Genomic DNA, 15,096 nt, shown 5'->3' with positions numbered 1-15,096 from the left:
GCAGCATGTGCAGGCACAGGGAGGTGTGCACGCCGCCGCTCGTGCACACTTCCGGGTCTGCTGCCGCTCATGCGCGCTCACGCTCTGCCGCCGCGCGTGTGCACTTCCTGGTCCGCCGCCGCGCATGCGCATTTCCCCGATCCGCCACCGCGCATGCGCACTTCCGTGACTGCCGCCGCTGCGCATGCGCACTCCCAGGGCCGCTATGGCGAACATGCACTCTAGGGGCCGCCGGTGCGCCACCTCGGCGCATCACAGCTCCACGGGCAAACATCCAGAGCCAGTGACACCTATTACAACCAACCAGCCTTTTCTTAAGGAGACTGGTACCTGCTGAAGAGAGAGAAAAGCATTTGTGACAAATGGCAATGGCTCTCCTGCATTCACCAACAGTGCCTCAAAAAATGTTTCCTCAGGTCAGTAAATCTCACCCTAAAGACTAACTGGAAAATTCCTCACACAGTGGCCAGAAGAAGTGTAAAACATTTCAGCTGAGGAAATAGTTTTTATGATTTTTAGCCTATTACCAGCATGATGAACATGTGCAGTCCAAGCTACCTAACCGACTGGCATATTGCTAAAGTTCTCTTCAAGGAAAAGCGATTACCTTTTCTTTAAAGATGCCAAGGCTCATCCAGTTGGATGTTAGGATGCGATTTAAATGTTTTTGCCTCAGATCTACAAAACTTATGCACAATCAGAAACAGCAACAAACTGTTTTTTGAGTGGTCTGTAAATGTCTTGAAATGGAGCATTTGGGGAGTACAAGCATCCTGCTTACTTTACGAGAGGCTCCTTTCAACGTAGTGAATAACTTGTATGGGGAAAAGGGCAGTTCCAAGTGGAAATACGGCATGCTATCTAAGCTTAAAAATAGCTCATTAGTGACCAAAAAAATTACTTTAAACTTTTGGATAAATGCCAGGGCATCTTCAGAAATTGGGCTTGTGAAAGTGAAAACACAAATCTGCACCTACTCATTTGCATGCATATCTTAGCAATCAAAAGTGAATCTATCAGCCAGCACAGAAAATGGACAAATGTGAAGAGCGCGTGTCTTGGTCTTTATACGGTATTCTCTGGTCTGCCTTCAAACACAGTACTGCTGGATTAGCAGTCTTAAAGACAATGTGGAGTAGTATAGTTGTCCAAATTTCTCATTATTGCAGCTTATCATTTGTGATCCTAACTTCACTACTGAAAGAAAACTATGGGAGTGAGTCAACGTTACCCTGAAAGCCTGTAGGTCACATCACTGATGTTTGTGCCTCTAGTCATCTAGCTGGCCATTGTGGGTCAGACAAATACAGTAGAAAATAAAAATCAATTGTACACATAAAGTGCACATTATTGATGAGTAGGAATGAAAAGGTCTTGATCGTCGGAGAATATTTCCATGATTGAATGATTTCTGTGGCATTTGACCCTGAGATAAGAAAACATAATATAGTCATTAAAGTTTGGGGGATGTTTTGCAGCAAACCCACCACTGATGAAAAGCCAGTATGGTAGATTCTAGACCTGGAAGAAAAACAAGTATTCTCTCCTTAATGTCACTAAGTATTTTGTTACTAAACACGGAATACTGTCGAGTTGTTATTTGACTGCAATACCATTTTAAATGAGATAATGCATCCCAGAACATTATGTGCAGATTATTAAATGTTTGTCTTAACATTTATCTTTTAGAGAACAAGTCGATCCCCAGCCACCCTAGTTCAGTCTCACTGACCACTTAGGATTTTTAAACAAAGCTTCAGCATCTTTGCAAGACGTGGGGAGGTCTGTGGACCACTTCAACAGACTTAGATTTTTTTTCACCAATAGCAGAAAAAATGTTTAGAAACCTAATTTAAGTACTCGATAGAAGAGACATATGTTTAGAAACCTGATTTAAGTACTTAGTAGAAATGGCTGGCTGTAGACTGATAGCTTGCCAAACTGATCGAATATTCCCAGGCAAGCTGTCATTTAACTACGAAATCGGACATGACCTATTGATGGATCCTCAGCACCAAAATTAAAAGATAATGATTAGCTTTTTAGAGTTCTCAGCATAGGAAGTTTATTTATCCTATACAGGACCCTTGGATCAGTGATACACTTTTGCAGAGTGCTGAGAACCACCTAAAAAGAGAATTCAGTGCTAGATATACTTCTTAACTCATATTGATCCTAGCGGTGGACTTACACATTAATACCAGGCATGCCTAACAAGGCCTTATCCTTGGCCATTGCACTGCTAATGCTGGGTCCAGGACAATCTTTGTAGACAAAACAAGCATATTTCTTTCCCCATCTTTCCTTTTCTACAACAAGGTCTCTTTCCCTCTCTCTCTCCCGAACATTTTTTGCAGGCATTTACTGAAGTTTAGAGTGTTTGAAAGGGTATTCCCCAGCCTACCATCAGTCCCCAAAATGCACTGTAGCAGTCTGATCAGCTCAAAAAAAATTCGAGTAGATTTTAAGCTCTCTCAAATAGTTTTCACACATCAGCTCAGCTTGCAAGCCACGATCTATCTCTGAGTGCCAGGCAGACTTTTTAAAGATAGCATTTACTCTTAGAATCTTTATGTAAGCAAAGGAAGAAATTATTTACGATGAAAGTGGTAAGACACTAGAACAGGTTGCCGGAGAGGTGTGAATGTCCCATCATTGGAAGTGTTCAAACTCAGGTTGGGTGGGTTTAAGGTCCCTTCCAACCCTAACCATTCTATGATTCTATGTACCTTTAGCCTGTAGAACTTCTGCTGCCATTCTTCCACGTTCTCCTCCTCCACATTAACCTTGTCTTTTTTAAACTCAGTGAAGGGTAATTTAGGATAGGGAGTGTTCATTCTGTTCCAGTGGCTCCATCTTTATCCTCCTCTAGGGAGACACAGAGACCAGTAAGTTTGTGGAATACAGGTGCAACCATGGGTTCCATTTCTAATTCTGCCACATGCTGACATGGAGAGGATGTACGGTGTATAGCTTTGCCTTTGCACAGGCAAGCTGAGTGTTTGCTGATACTGAGATATGTAAACTAAAAGTTAGTCCGAAAGTTTTCTTTTATTCTGTTTGTCTGAGGCTGACATTGTTCTCAAAACTTGGGAAGTGCTGGGGAGGCAAAAGGGAAGATAATCTGAAGGAATTTAGAGCTGCAGATTTTTCATTTCTAGCTTTTTAAACTGAGATTCTTTCACTGGTCATAGTTAAATTATGCTTGGAGCAGTAGCAGACTCAACAACAGATTGATTTTCTCCTCCCTCCATCCCCAGCAAATATAAATTCAATGTGCAAAGCTTGTGCTCCATCACTTGCTCCTGTAGCAAAATAAACTGCTTATAATGTGAAATTTACTCACATGGATGGAAGATGGCAGGGGTTGTAACTTTTTATTGGACACCGCACATCTTTAATTTTACACATTTTGTAAAGAAAGGTATGTTTTTTAATTTGCATTTATTTTAAATCTGTTTCTCTTTAAAAAAATGTCTAACTTGTATACTGCTTTGCAAGAGTATTTTCATGTTTAGTAGGCTGCCTTAACATAAAGTTTCCTCTATAGTCATCAGTATTGCAGCCGTCAGACTGCAACTTCCATTTGATTTCATAACACTCCTGTTTTACGGGGTGAAAATGAATCCCATGTGAACACAAAACACTGTGTTAAACCACCTTTCTTCTAAAAAAAGAAACCCCAGATTATTCTGGTTTTAGTATAACTGAATTCTATTGATTTGTACTGTACATACCATGAAAAGGTAAATCTACAGAGGTACCAGTTATCCCCTCACATAAAAAAGGAAAATATTTTTCTTAGTGTATACAATAATGTAAACACTCAAAAGGAATTTAAAATCTTGTCCACAATGTAGTATCCTGTAATGGAGAAAGAAAGAAACATAGGAAAGAAAGGAAAGATGTGCAATTACACACATATATTACCAGTTTATCTGTACTCAGATGGTAATCATTTAGGAAAATGCCAGTAGAGAATTTTTGCAGAAATCACTTCTTTTTCACAGAATCTGTGCCAAAGATAGCAACACTTGACACTTAGGCACTCTATTCTGTATTTCAAATGCAAGGGAAACTGGACCAATTACAGTGACTCTATTTATCATTGACAACTGCAAACAAAAATCAATTGTCTGTGCCAAATTATATGCTTAATTATATTCTTTAATTTAACAATGCAATTGTAGTGAGATGTTCCCTCTCGAGTTCCTTTGTATAACCAATTTTTGTTACAAAGCAGTAATTGGACATTACCATAACCTCAGCTGTGACGTGGGACTTGGCACATCCGAAAAGGAGGACTAGGAAATATTCCTCTACCTTCGTAAGTGTCCTAAGTATAAATGTACTGCTCTGGCACTGCTATTGGATGATGGTTCAAACAGACCGCATACTGCTCTTAAAATCCTACTACAAGTCAGGCACCTTAGTTTCCATTGATTTGATGCAGACTGAGGGTGCTTAATACCTCATAGTGATGTGCTTATCAGGATGTCTTGTATTGATAAATTAGACACAGGCGGATGATGCACTTCTCCATCTTGTAGATGAGAGAGAGTAATACCTAGATTATCAAGGAGCTGGTAGGTCACGTTGCCATGGTTACAACATGAGATACAATAGTTTTTCTCAGTGTCACTTTTTTCGTAATGCGTTAACAAAGGACTGCAGCTTTTATGATGTTTTATATTTTTTTCTCTTGTACATTTTAGTGTTAAGATGGCAGAATAACCATGGGAGACTGGAATTTCCTTGGAGGCATTTTAGAGGAGGTCCACATTCATTCTACTATTATTGGAAAGATTTGGCTAACGATCCTCTTCATATTTCGAATGCTTGTTCTCGGAGTGGCGACTGAGGATGTCTGGAATGATGAACAATCAGAATTTATATGCAATACCGAACAACCTGGTTGCAGAAACGTGTGCTATGATGAGGCCTTTCCCATCTCTCTCATAAGATACTGGGTCTTGCAAGTTATATTTGTGTCTTCCCCTTCCTTGGTGTATATGGGTCATGCCTTATACAGACTAAGAGCCTTGGAAAAAGAGAGGCAAAAAAAGAAAGCTCAGGTAAGAGTGGAACTCGAAAGCACCGAATTAGAAATGACTGAAAATCGGAAAAGGCTGGAGAGAGAACTTCGGCAATTGGACCAAAGAAAGCTAAACAAAGCACCCCTGAGAGGCTCTTTGCTCTGCACTTACGTGATACATATTTTCACAAGATCTGCAGTGGAAGTTGGGTTTATGATTGGGCAGTATCTTCTTTATGGCTTTCATCTAGATCCCCTTTATAAGTGTCAGAGAGATCCATGTCCAAACACAGTTGACTGCTTTGTATCTAGACCAACAGAAAAGACAGTGTTTATATTATTCATGCAGTCAATAGCGACTGTATCATTGCTTTTAAATATCCTAGAAATTATCCATCTAGGATTCCGAAAAATTAAAATGGGACTCTGTGGGCAGAATAAAGACAAGGATGACCCTGACAAGTTCTACGTAAACAAATCTAAGAAATACTCTGTGATACCGCACTCTTCTTTGGGAATATCCACCACCTCTCAAAAAACTCTTCCTTCTGCACTTAGCGGTTATACCTTTTTAATGGAAAAGCAAACTGACACTGACGTCTACCCAGTTCTAAATTCTCCCATGTTTCAGTCTGTGCAGAATAACCACACAGAAAGCAGCAGCAATTACACCCATCGCAATCAGGAAAACAAATCGCCAAAGAAGAGGCCAGCTACAAATGCTTTAGACAATCAGACTCAAAATACTAGCACAAATAATAATGAAGGCTTGCTTGGTGAGCTTGGGACTGAAGTGCATGATGAGGAAAAAGCAGCTGAAAATAAATATTTCCGTGTTGTTACTCAGAATGCAGACAACGCTTTGAGCACATGCTTGAGAAGCTTTGCTGAAACACCATCTCAAACTTCACTGCAACCTGACAGAACTTTTCCTATTACCAGTTTCAGAAGACAACATGGAATCAGTGCATCTTGGAACTGCTCAGCAATGGTTGAGAGTGCAGGAGCCTCAACAAATTCTCTTCCGACAAACAGCAACAGAAGACAAAGCAGTTTCAGTGCAAACAAAGCCCAACCTCCTTACAATGCTGATGTAAAAAATTCTAGCCGACCAGACACTCCTGACTCTACAGGGGAGGTGAGCTCAGAATCTAAACAAAGTAGAAACTGTGATAGTCCTAAGCCTTTCTCTCTGTCCAGGCAACTGTCGCTGTCAAGTAATGCCAGCAACAGGCGTGCCCCCACTGATCTTCAGATATAGTGTGAGTTAACCCATTAATTGCTATAGTCAATGCTGGGATAATTACCGAACATTGCGACATAAGCAAGATCTATGTATAAGAGTAGCTAAATCATTCAACTATAACCAGCTGTTTCACTGTTATGGTTTAACGACAGCCAGCAACTAGGCACCACGCAGCCACTCACTCACTCCTCCCCCCTCCCAGTGGGATGGGGAGAAGAATCGAAAAAAAAGGTAAAACTCATGGATTGAGATAAGAACAGTTAAATAACTAAAATAAAATATAATAATAATTGCAACAATAATAAAATATTATAATAATAATAATTGTAATGAAAGGGAATATAACAAAGGGAGAGGAAAAAAAAAAACAAGAAAAGACAAGTGATGCATGATGCAATTGCTCACCACTCACTGACCAATGCCTGAGCAGCGATCCACCCCTCCCAGTCAACCGCCCCCAGTTTATGTATTGAGCATGACGTTCTGTGGCATGGAATATCCCTTTGGCTAGTTCAGGTCAGCTGTCCTGGCCATGCTCCCTCCCAGCTTCTTGTATGCCTGCTTCTTGGCAGAGCACAAGAAACTGCAAAATCTTTAACTTATGATAAGTGCTACTTAGCAACAACCAAACATCAACATGTTGATAACATGTGTGTTATCAACATTATTCTCACACTAAATCCAAAACACAGCACTGTATCAGCTACTAGGAAGACAATTAACTCTATCCCAGCTGAAACCATGACATTCACATAGATAGAAAAGTTGTGTAGCCCTTTGAAACCAGTCCTTTAAACCTTTTAAACAATCTATTTACTTCCTCTGTAATGAAAGGGTTGCTTTGACCTCAGTGTATAAAATTCTACACTATCCTTCCAGCTAAAAAGGAAAACATACACTGTATAAGTGCACATATTAGGAAAAGTCAGGTATAAAATCACAGCTGATACTATTTAAATTGAATAAAATTACAAAACAAAATTTACAGTCTAACAATATATTTTATGAAGACCAGTAAATAAAATTAGGCTAAACATGGCACTGATACTCTCAGGAGAAATTAATTATCAGTAAATATGTTTCTGCTTAATCTCTCTGAGAATTCAAACAGACATTTGATAGCTGTCTTAAAACAGAATGTCAAACACATTCTGCTATTTGAACTGTTAAATACAAAAAGAACAAACCAATTGATACACGTATCACTAATTCTTTGACTCCACAGTACACTTTTTTTCAGTGCATCACCACTGACTTCCTCCACAGAAAACTCAGAGTGAATCTCTTATTGTATACTATTACCAGTAAATACACTATTACATTTGTAAAGCATCATGAATTACAAATGAGTTGTCAGCTTTAATTTTGAGATTTTGCATAACACTAATAAGTTAGCAGTTTATTGTTTTTTAAATCAGAAAACAAATACTGAAATTTATTAATCAGAAATTTTGAATTTCACAATCCAGAAGGCTTACTATGGTGAGAAAAAAAAAAAAAAAAAAGGTAGTACCTTCATACTTTCAGCTACAGTGTCAAAAAACATAAGAGGTCTATCAAACTGTAAAACTACTCCTTTTCTGGATACTATGGGGTTCATCTGTCCCCAAAATTCTGACAAACTTTTAAACCAAAGGATGCTTACAATTGTTTAGAAGGAGCATATCCATTTGTGCTTTTTATGGGGGTAATAAAACAAATAAAGGACATTCATCCACTTGCTGCTCCAATCCATCTAGCATAAGGCTATCTAGCATAAGTTCCATGAAACATCTTGAAATAATAAAGGAGGGAATGTAGCATCACGGTATTATGGCATCATTAAATTCTTAATGTGCATTATCATTATGCTTACGAGCCAGACATGTTTCAGATTGGCTGAAGGCTGTACAATATTATGAAAAAGAAGTCTCTTTAGCTTGCAGCAGCAGCATTAATTTGGCCCTGTCCACATAAGGAATACACATTAATATTCTTAAATTACTAAAACTATTCCCTGTAGATTTCTCTCCAGCAGCTATTCTTCTCACCTCTAGTATCATTCTACATGTATATATAAATACAGCCCTACATAATTTTGCTTACACTGTACTATTTAACACTGTGTAGTATACAGGAATGTATATAAATGTATAGTGTGTTTTAGCTGAGTTAATACTGCTACAGTGGCTTTAATTCTTGCATTTCTTGATGCGTACATTTCTGTGGGCCATAACTACTAATGCATGTGTGCACTTCATGTCTCTGTAATAAAAAGCCTTGTATTTAATGCACTCCGCTCCCACTGTCTAAATAATAGAAAATTAGATTTAGATGCCTACATATGGGATATGACATTTGCATTTCTGTTGGTTCAAGACGAGATACAAAAGAATTTGTTTTTCTGCTGCTGACAGAGGATTTTTATTGACTTTTTTTGTGTGTGAACATGGGTCAAACATTCTGTTTCATCACAGCGCTTTGTCAATAGGAAAGTGTAACTTACTTCCAGTGAAAATTGAAGATATTGCAGACCAGCATGCAGTAAAAGTGTGAAAAGACCCTAACATCGGCGGATGCAAGATTATTCGGTTGGTTCTTTTTTATTTTTATAATAAATAAATTTTATCAGTCAGTAGGTACCCCAGCGTTTCACAAAAATAAACCGATATAACCGTTTCCGTTTTTCAAAACAGGCTAAGGCAAAAGACCTTTTCGATGTGGAGATTCCACCACAGGAAGCTCCCTGCAGCCCCTCGGGCAGGCAGCCCTGCAGCCGCAGCTTGCTGCAACTTTCTCCTCCCGCAACTTCTCGCTCAGCTCTCGTTACTTCTCGAGCCGCAGGTACGGCGGTCACCTGGGCCGAACGAGGTCGCGGTACCGCGCGCGGCGGCTTCTCCCCGCTCCCAACGCCGGCGGCCGCTCGCGCAGCGCCGCTCGGGACCGGACGCGGCCCGGACGGCCCCTGCCGCGGCAGCGCGGCCTCCCGCCGGGCACAGCCGGGCCCCGGAGCCGCCGAGTCCGGAACGCGCCTCCGTACCTGGCAGCGAGCGCGGGGCGGAGAGACGACGGCGGCGCCGGCTGCTGCGGGGCGGAGAGACGACGGCAGCGGCGGCGGCGGCGGGAGAGGCCGCGGCACCCCGCGGGGGCAGGACGGCGGGGGCGGTCCGCACGCAGGCCGGGGGCGGTGCTGCTGCCCCGTCGCTATGGTAACCGCGGGGAAGCCCTCGCGCCGTAAAAGCGCAGGGCGCAGGCGCGCGGCCGGGGCAGGCGCGCTTGGGGGTCAGATGGCGCATTACAAGGTAGGAGGGGGCGGGCGGCGCTGCTGCCGCCGCCGCCGCGCGGTCGGGGTGGTTTTTCCGCGCCGTCTGCGCGGAGGGGCGCGGGCCGCGGGTTGCGGGCTGGCACCGGCCGGGCCTTTCGTGCCGCCTCCGCGGCGGGGCCGGCCCGGCCCGGTCTTGTCCGACGAGCCGCCTCCGGAGTTGGGGGGGGGGCGCCGCCGATCTTACCGTGTGGGCGTCCTCCCTCAGGCCGCGGACTCCAAGCGGGAGCAGTTCCGCCGGTACCTGGAGAAGTCGGGGGTGCTGGACACGCTCACCAAGGGTAAGTCTGCGGCTCGTGTCGCGCCGCCCGAGAGGCCCGTGGGAGGCTCTTCGGGCGTTTCTGCGGGCGGAGGCCGTTCCCCTCGGGGCGTCTCGCGGCCGCGCCTCGGGCTGCCTCGACGCTCCCTGCCGGCTCCTCGCCTGGGCGAGCCGGCCGCTCCTTCTCCTCCTTCTCCGAACTGCGGCGCGTTAACGCCGTTCTGGCGGTTCGCACGTTCATCGTGCCTGTGGGTCGACTGTGAGAGACGCGTGTGGAACAGGAGTGACAGAGACCCGTAAGAACGACGAGGTGGTTACTTTGCCACTACGTGGTGTGTCGGAGACCTCTTACTCGGCCAAAGGGCCTTTCTCTATGCTTGCTTTTGGAAAGAGCTGAATTTCTTGGGGGCTGTTATTCTGCCAGAGCTCTCCAGGGCAAGTAAATGCTTGAGGCAAAATAACAGCAAATGTGCTCTTAAAAACACTCTGTTTAAAAAGACACTTTCTTGAGTAGAGCTCGGTGCTTCTCCAAAAACTAACAAACCTGTAAGTTTTGTGAGAGTGACTATCTGTATCAGAATGGGGAAAATTATGATACTAAACTTGATCCATACTTTGGCTTTCTGTATGGATTAGCACGTTTTAAATCCTTCCGAAGTCTTCTTGAGAGCCTTCTAATAATATGTAGAGAATATCTGTTAATATTCCTGCTTGAAAAATACGCTGTTTAAAGAGGGAGCAGCAGATCTAGGATGTCAGGTGAATAGGTGCCACGCTAAGACTCTTGGCCTAGCATTTGATTTCTTTCGATCACTGTGCTAAGCATCCTATTGGGATGTCAAAACAAGTCTTCTAAGCAGCATGGCATCCTAATTTTGGTTTTAATTATGTCCTTAGCTTAAAATGAATTTGGCTGTGCATTTCGGACATCTGACACTGGGAGAAGATCATCTAAGTATTTATGAAAGCAGACATCTTCTATAGCCATCTGTCTGCCTCTGTGGGGAAGGGGGAGTGGTTATGTTTGGGAACTTTGAGTTCCTGTCACTGACTTCTCCAGATATGGAGTTGGTATGTGTATGGCTAGTTTTATGTAAGCTGTCAGGGTACTGTTGCTTGTGCCTGACCTCTTTAGCACTCCATTGGCTGCTACAGCCCCCAATCCATAAAGATGATTGGTGTCACCTACTCTGATGGTAGCCATTTAGTATTGTCATTGTAGGTGTTTGATGGAGGTTTGCTTTTATGCTGAAAGTTACAGAAGTGCTGATGTTGTCCTGCATGTTCAAAGATGTAGCTTAAGTGGAAGTAATGGCTTATGAAGGGAAAGTCTCAAAATAGTTAGAATTTCAATTTTGCTGGTGAAAGCCAATACTAGGGTTCCATGTGGAATGTGTAAAAATTGTTCGGGCTGTTTTGTGTTCTGTGCTAGAATAGCCAAGACTGTGGTTAGGGAATCAACAGAACTTCTGTCTAGCTGTTACTGGGTGGGATGCTCTGTTCCCTCCTGTGCAGCAGACCTATTGTTTATGTCAAAGTGTATAAATGAAAATCTTGTTAAACAAAAAAATGTGCTATAAATGTGGCATGTAACTTGTATGCCTTCTCACTCTTGGTACATGTGTTAAAAACTTAGAGTTGCATGAACATTTTGCAATTGTTGAATATTTTCTATTTGCAGTGTTGGTAGCCTTATATGAAGAGCCAGAGAAACCAAATAGTGCACTGGAGTATCCTTTTTCTCTTCTGTGAATTGTTCATAGAGACTTCATGCAAAACAGTATGGCTTCTGACTCTTTGGTGACCTGGGTAGGCTTGTATAGAAGACTTAAATTGACAACGTGGCTTTTATGGATGCATTTTAACTAATAATTGCATTCTTACAAGCAATCAGAAAGTCTGACGGGATGCAAGACAACTGTGCGTATTGGTATGCCAGCAATGACGAAGATAAGTTATAGGCCATTAGAGAATGTTGTAGACCTGCAGCATTAGATTTGAGTACTTACAGTATCTGTGGCTTCTGAAGTCAGCTTCTTCACGCTTCCTTTTTTTTTTCTAATAATACAAGAGGGGAAAAAATTAACATCTTTTTTTTTTTTCTGCTTTTAAGCTATTTTTGGCTATTGCTTCTATTTTTAAGTCTTCCAAACTAATGTGTTTAAGAGAGGAAAAGGAGAGGAGGATGTAGTAAAACACAAGAATTTGTCCTGTGCGTACTGATTATTTTTTTTTTAAGGAATATACTGATAAACTTGAAAAGCTTTCTTATTTTTGTAATTTAATCCTGTAGGATGAAGAGCACTGCAGTAATCTAAGTGGTTTAATGCAATTTCAGTCACATGTATTGCAGCACTAACTTCATCATAAGTATTAAAACTAAAACGCGGTTATGCTATCTAACTGAAGAAATACTTAACATCTAAATATCAGCTTTCTGAAGCATCATCTGGGAGCTTCAGCTCCTGAGAATCCAGAAATAGAGGCACTTCGCTTGGAAGTGGCAGAGATGAAAGAAAAATACGAAGCTGTATTGGAAGAAAATAAAAAACTGAAAACCAAGGTAAAAGTAGACTTAGTGTTCCTCAGTAGTTTCATACTCCGCAACAAGTAGAATACTTTAATACTTAGAATACAGCTAACTTAGATCCATTAGAGTAACCAATAAATGTTGTTGCACTGTTTGGCCTTATGGCTGAGGAATGCTGACAGAATTCATCACAGTAAAGATTTTTTTTTTTTTTGTTGGGATACTTCTTATATTCTGTAACATACAATAGTATTGCTAAACTAGGGATTGTATTTATTTAGTGAAAGTATATGTTATCGAGGCTAATCCCATGTCTTTGTTCAGTCCTGTGTGGATGTGTTTAAGTTGTCTGATATTATGTAGCTCATGCTTTCACAAGAGTTTTGAAAAAGAAAAAAGCTAATGTATCTATTATAAAGCCTTTCAAAAGGCAAGGCAAAGGAGGAATATTATATATTTGTTTGACCTGGCACAGACTTGCATGTGTCAGAATGTTACCAGTGGAGGCACTCGTATCCACGTGGAACAGTTAACTTGCACTTTTCAGCTAAAACGACCCTGGTATTCCTCTATCTTCAACAACAGTAGATCTGAAATGCTAGCTAAGGCAGAGCCATTCTTTAATGCATCTACAGGCTGTCTGAAACAGCCCTGAGATGTGAAGAACTTCCCCTTACGAGAGGGACTGTAAACCTAACAATGCTGAAGAAGGAAAGAAACCTTTGAGAACCTTAATAATCTAGTAGTTTATGTGCTGCTACATGTTTCGATGCATTTATTGGAACAGGATGGCTGCTGTTATACATGAACATCCCTATACAGTTTTCACTGGGAGACAACCAGCCCACCTTAGTTCTGGGAGTTCTTGGGCATTACCCATTTGTATTTCTTGTCTGGACTGCCCTCTTGCTGTCCTAGTAATTCTCCTTCTCTGTTACCCATTGTGAGTCCTTACAGCTACATTTGTTATTTCTTACTAGGAAATATGACAAAGAGCAGAATTTTAGGGGGAGTAGCAATAGACCAGCAGTTCATTCGGCGTAGCCGACTTAAAAATGCAACCGATAGTAAGTAGACACATGAAAGCAGAGTAACCTGGGTCTTTGTTTAAAGAAATCTTTTAAAGAGGTCAAAACTTGTTCCAGGAAAGTAAGCCTTTCTATAACCATGGGTGTTTTTTTGTGCTTTCACCTTCTTCAGCCTTCAAATGATAACTCTAACTTTACATCTTTTCCAGCATTAATGGTTTTGGTTTTTTCCCTTTCTTTCCCCTACCATCTTCTGCCCATCATTCTGACATACTGTAGAAGTTCTCATGGACAGAATGCAGGGAGAACACTGCCATTTCTATTTTCTTTTTTAGCAGTCCTCTAGCATAAAATACGTGCCTTTAACTGTGCATTTATTGATAACTCGAATCATGTAGTGATAGGTAGTGTTCTGCTGTTGCATTCATCTGTGAAGGTCTGTTCTTTTCCTTATAGTTTTTGGTCAGAATGTCAGTTATTGGGTGGGGCGGGGGGCAGAAAGTCAATAGTTAGGCCCTTTGTGGAAAAGAAGATTGGCTTTGGATTGTGTACTTGTCATCTTTTGTGGCAAAATCTAAAAGAATGACAAAATGCTATTTTAGTGGTTCTTGTTAGTGGCATCGTGATTGCTGTAGTTTAGTGTTGCTATGAGGAACACATGGATATTTTAATTTTTTCATGTACTTTATTTTTAACTTACTCTGCAATTTGCAGGAGAGGGAAAAAATCTTAATTGAGGAAACTGGACTGGCATATTTCAGAGGCTCAGTCCTAATGCTTGAACTGATTTTTGAAGCTTGACCTTACCTTTAATGCAACTGAGGTCAAGTAAACATCTTCATTTGTTTCTTTGGAAATAACCTTGCAAGTAAAGGTCATACTTCAGTGCATAGTTGCCTAGGCCATACTCTCCAAAATGCATAATGAAAGCTAGAATGATTACAGGAAATGTTAGTTTGGATACTGGTGCTATGAGAATGACTGTTTCAATTAATCATATTTCGGTGAAATCAAAGCTTACAAGGCACCGATCATTATCAGCTGCTACTTGAGATGAAAAGTACTTAACGAGACCTAGAACAAGAAACTGGCAAAAATCTCGGGCAAGACCTATATGCTTGAAAGCGCATTTTAAAAAGCCCACTTGGTAGAGCTGCATGAATATATGATGTGACAAATTGATGTTTTGAGGGGAGGATTACTTTGTTGCCTGACTTGAAAATGGACTTGCATAAATATCAGTGATGATTAAAATGCACAAAGTAAATGGAACACTTGTAGAGCAAACATTTTCCTACATTTCTTAATGTGGAAACTCTCTGAAATGTTGCAGCTAACTAAATTCCTCTCTTTAAATCCACAGCTGGCTCTGTATGAACCACCTCAAGATGAGAAGCATGGTGAATAACAGTAGTTTCTCCTTTAATGCCTTGACTTAATAAAGGGCTTCCTGAGAACTGCAGTCTTTTGTGTGTGTGTGTATGTGAACTCTTCATGTCTACTTTGTTACTTCATCATCTTAAAGGAAAAAATGCAGTATCATGAGTGTACAGCTATTTTTGTGCAGCTGCAGCAGCAACTGCTGAGTTTCAGCATACCGGCCAACTTTCTTGCTTTTTGTGTTTAAGAAAAGGTGATAGTTATGATTAACTTCTAGATAACTATGCCTGCCAACTTTGTGTAGATTTTGCATTGTG

General features: G+C 41.4%; 2 protein-coding genes and 1 long non-coding RNA gene across 3 annotated transcripts; 2 read left to right on the top strand and 1 right to left on the bottom strand.

The window, feature by feature from the left end:
- Positions 1-3,358: 3,358 nt before the first annotated feature.
- On the bottom strand, positions 3,359-9,434 carry LOC141954532 (uncharacterized). Its single transcript, XR_012632198.1, has 3 exons — positions 9,301-9,434; positions 5,208-5,343; positions 3,359-5,041 (listed from the first exon to the last, which is right to left on the bottom strand). It is a non-coding gene; the product is annotated as an uncharacterized LOC141954532 (long non-coding RNA).
- On the top strand, positions 4,737-8,963 carry GJA9 (gap junction protein alpha 9). The gene is made up of 2 exons (XM_074894154.1): positions 4,737-6,173; positions 8,752-8,963. Exons 1-2 carry the CDS (start codon positions 4,737-4,739, stop codon positions 8,773-8,775), a joined length of 1,461 nt encoding a protein of 486 aa, XP_074750255.1. The 3' UTR covers positions 8,776-8,963.
- Positions 9,435-9,459: 25 nt separating the features above from the next.
- MYCBP (MYC binding protein) lies at positions 9,460-14,861 on the top strand. The gene is made up of 5 exons (XM_074894155.1): positions 9,460-9,562; positions 9,791-9,863; positions 11,523-11,571; positions 12,275-12,404; positions 14,763-14,861. The coding sequence occupies exons 1-5, from the start codon at positions 9,467-9,469 to the stop codon at positions 14,805-14,807; spliced, it is 393 nt and encodes a 130-aa protein (XP_074750256.1). The 5' UTR covers positions 9,460-9,466; the 3' UTR covers positions 14,808-14,861.
- The last annotated feature ends 235 nt before the right edge of the window (positions 14,862-15,096 follow it).

This window comes from Strix uralensis, chromosome 25, assembly GCF_047716275.1.
Source record: "Strix uralensis isolate ZFMK-TIS-50842 chromosome 25, bStrUra1, whole genome shotgun sequence".
In the NCBI taxonomy this organism is placed as follows: Eukaryota; Metazoa; Chordata; class Aves; order Strigiformes; family Strigidae; genus Strix; species Strix uralensis.
Note: the sequence above shows the minus strand (reverse complement) of the source record. Positions and strands in the feature narration are given on the sequence as shown.

Excerpts from the sequence above, each read along its gene's own strand:
- GJA9 (XM_074894154.1), top strand. The coding sequence starts at position 4,737 with ATGGGAGACTGGAATTTCCTTGGAGGCATTTTAGAGGAGGTCCACATT. Across the intron at positions 6,174-8,751 it reads CTCCTGACTCTACAGGGGAG|GAAAGTGTAACTTACTTCCA; the intron begins GTGAGCTCAGAA and ends CTTTGTCAATAG.
- MYCBP (XM_074894155.1), top strand. The coding sequence starts at position 9,467 with ATGGTAACCGCGGGGAAGCCCTCGCGCCGTAAAAGCGCAGGGCGCAGG. Across the intron at positions 9,563-9,790 it reads GTCAGATGGCGCATTACAAG|GCCGCGGACTCCAAGCGGGA; the intron begins GTAGGAGGGGGC and ends GTCCTCCCTCAG. Across the intron at positions 9,864-11,522 it reads GCTGGACACGCTCACCAAGG|TGTTGGTAGCCTTATATGAA; the intron begins GTAAGTCTGCGG and ends TTCTATTTGCAG.